Genomic DNA, 564 nt, shown 5'->3' on the forward strand with positions numbered 1-564 from the left:
TTGCCCCATGTCCATCTCTGTCCTCCTGCTGTTCCCGAGGCCCCTGGGGACCCCTGGGTGTCACCCTCTGTCCGTGGCTCCTCCCCGGGACGGGCCCCGCCGCTGGGCAGGCCCCAGCTGGAGCCACTAGCAGCCCCACGTCTGTGGCAGCGGCCGGCATGAACCACCTGCGGGGGGACGGGATCGTGCACCGCGACATCAAGCCCGGGAACATCATGCGCCTGCTGGGCGAGGAGGGCCAGAGCATCTACAAGCTGACTGACTTCGGGGCCGCCCGCGAGCTGGACGACGACGAAAAGTTCGTCTCAGTCTACGGCACCGAGGAATACCTGGTGAGCGGCGTGGGGGCTGGCCCGCGCCCTGGGACTCTCGGCGCCCCTCTGGGGGCCCCGTCCAATCCCCCTGGGGCCAGGAGGGTCATCCCTCACCCCTAACCCTAACCCCAGAATAATTCATTCTCTTCTCCAAGGCCAAAAGGTCAGTGCTGAGGCCTGCCCAGACTCCTTTCCAGGCCCCCTGCCCAGATCCCTGCCCAAACCCCCTGCCCAGACCCCCTGAATAGAC

General features: G+C 67.0%; 1 protein-coding gene across 6 annotated transcripts in view; it reads left to right on the forward strand.

The window, feature by feature from the left end:
- Positions 1-564, forward strand: part of IKBKE (inhibitor of kappa light polypeptide gene enhancer in B-cells, kinase epsilon) — a 24868-nt gene that overhangs the window by 5390 nt on the left and 18914 nt on the right. For all 6 annotated transcript variants that reach the window (XR_826512.1, XR_826513.1, XM_010854197.1 and 3 more), the window contains exon 6: positions 151-332. Coding sequence is in view for 4 of the 6 variants with exons in the window: in XM_010854197.1 (XP_010852499.1) it covers positions 151-332 (182 nt within the window). In the remaining 2 variants the exon portion in view is untranslated. The remainder of the gene's footprint in view (positions 1-150; positions 333-564) is intronic.

The sequence above is a fragment of the Bison bison genome, unplaced genomic scaffold (assembly GCF_000754665.1).
Source record: "Bison bison bison isolate TAMUID 2011002044 unplaced genomic scaffold, Bison_UMD1.0 scf7180017864338, whole genome shotgun sequence".
Taxonomy (NCBI): Eukaryota; Metazoa; Chordata; class Mammalia; order Artiodactyla; family Bovidae; genus Bison; species Bison bison.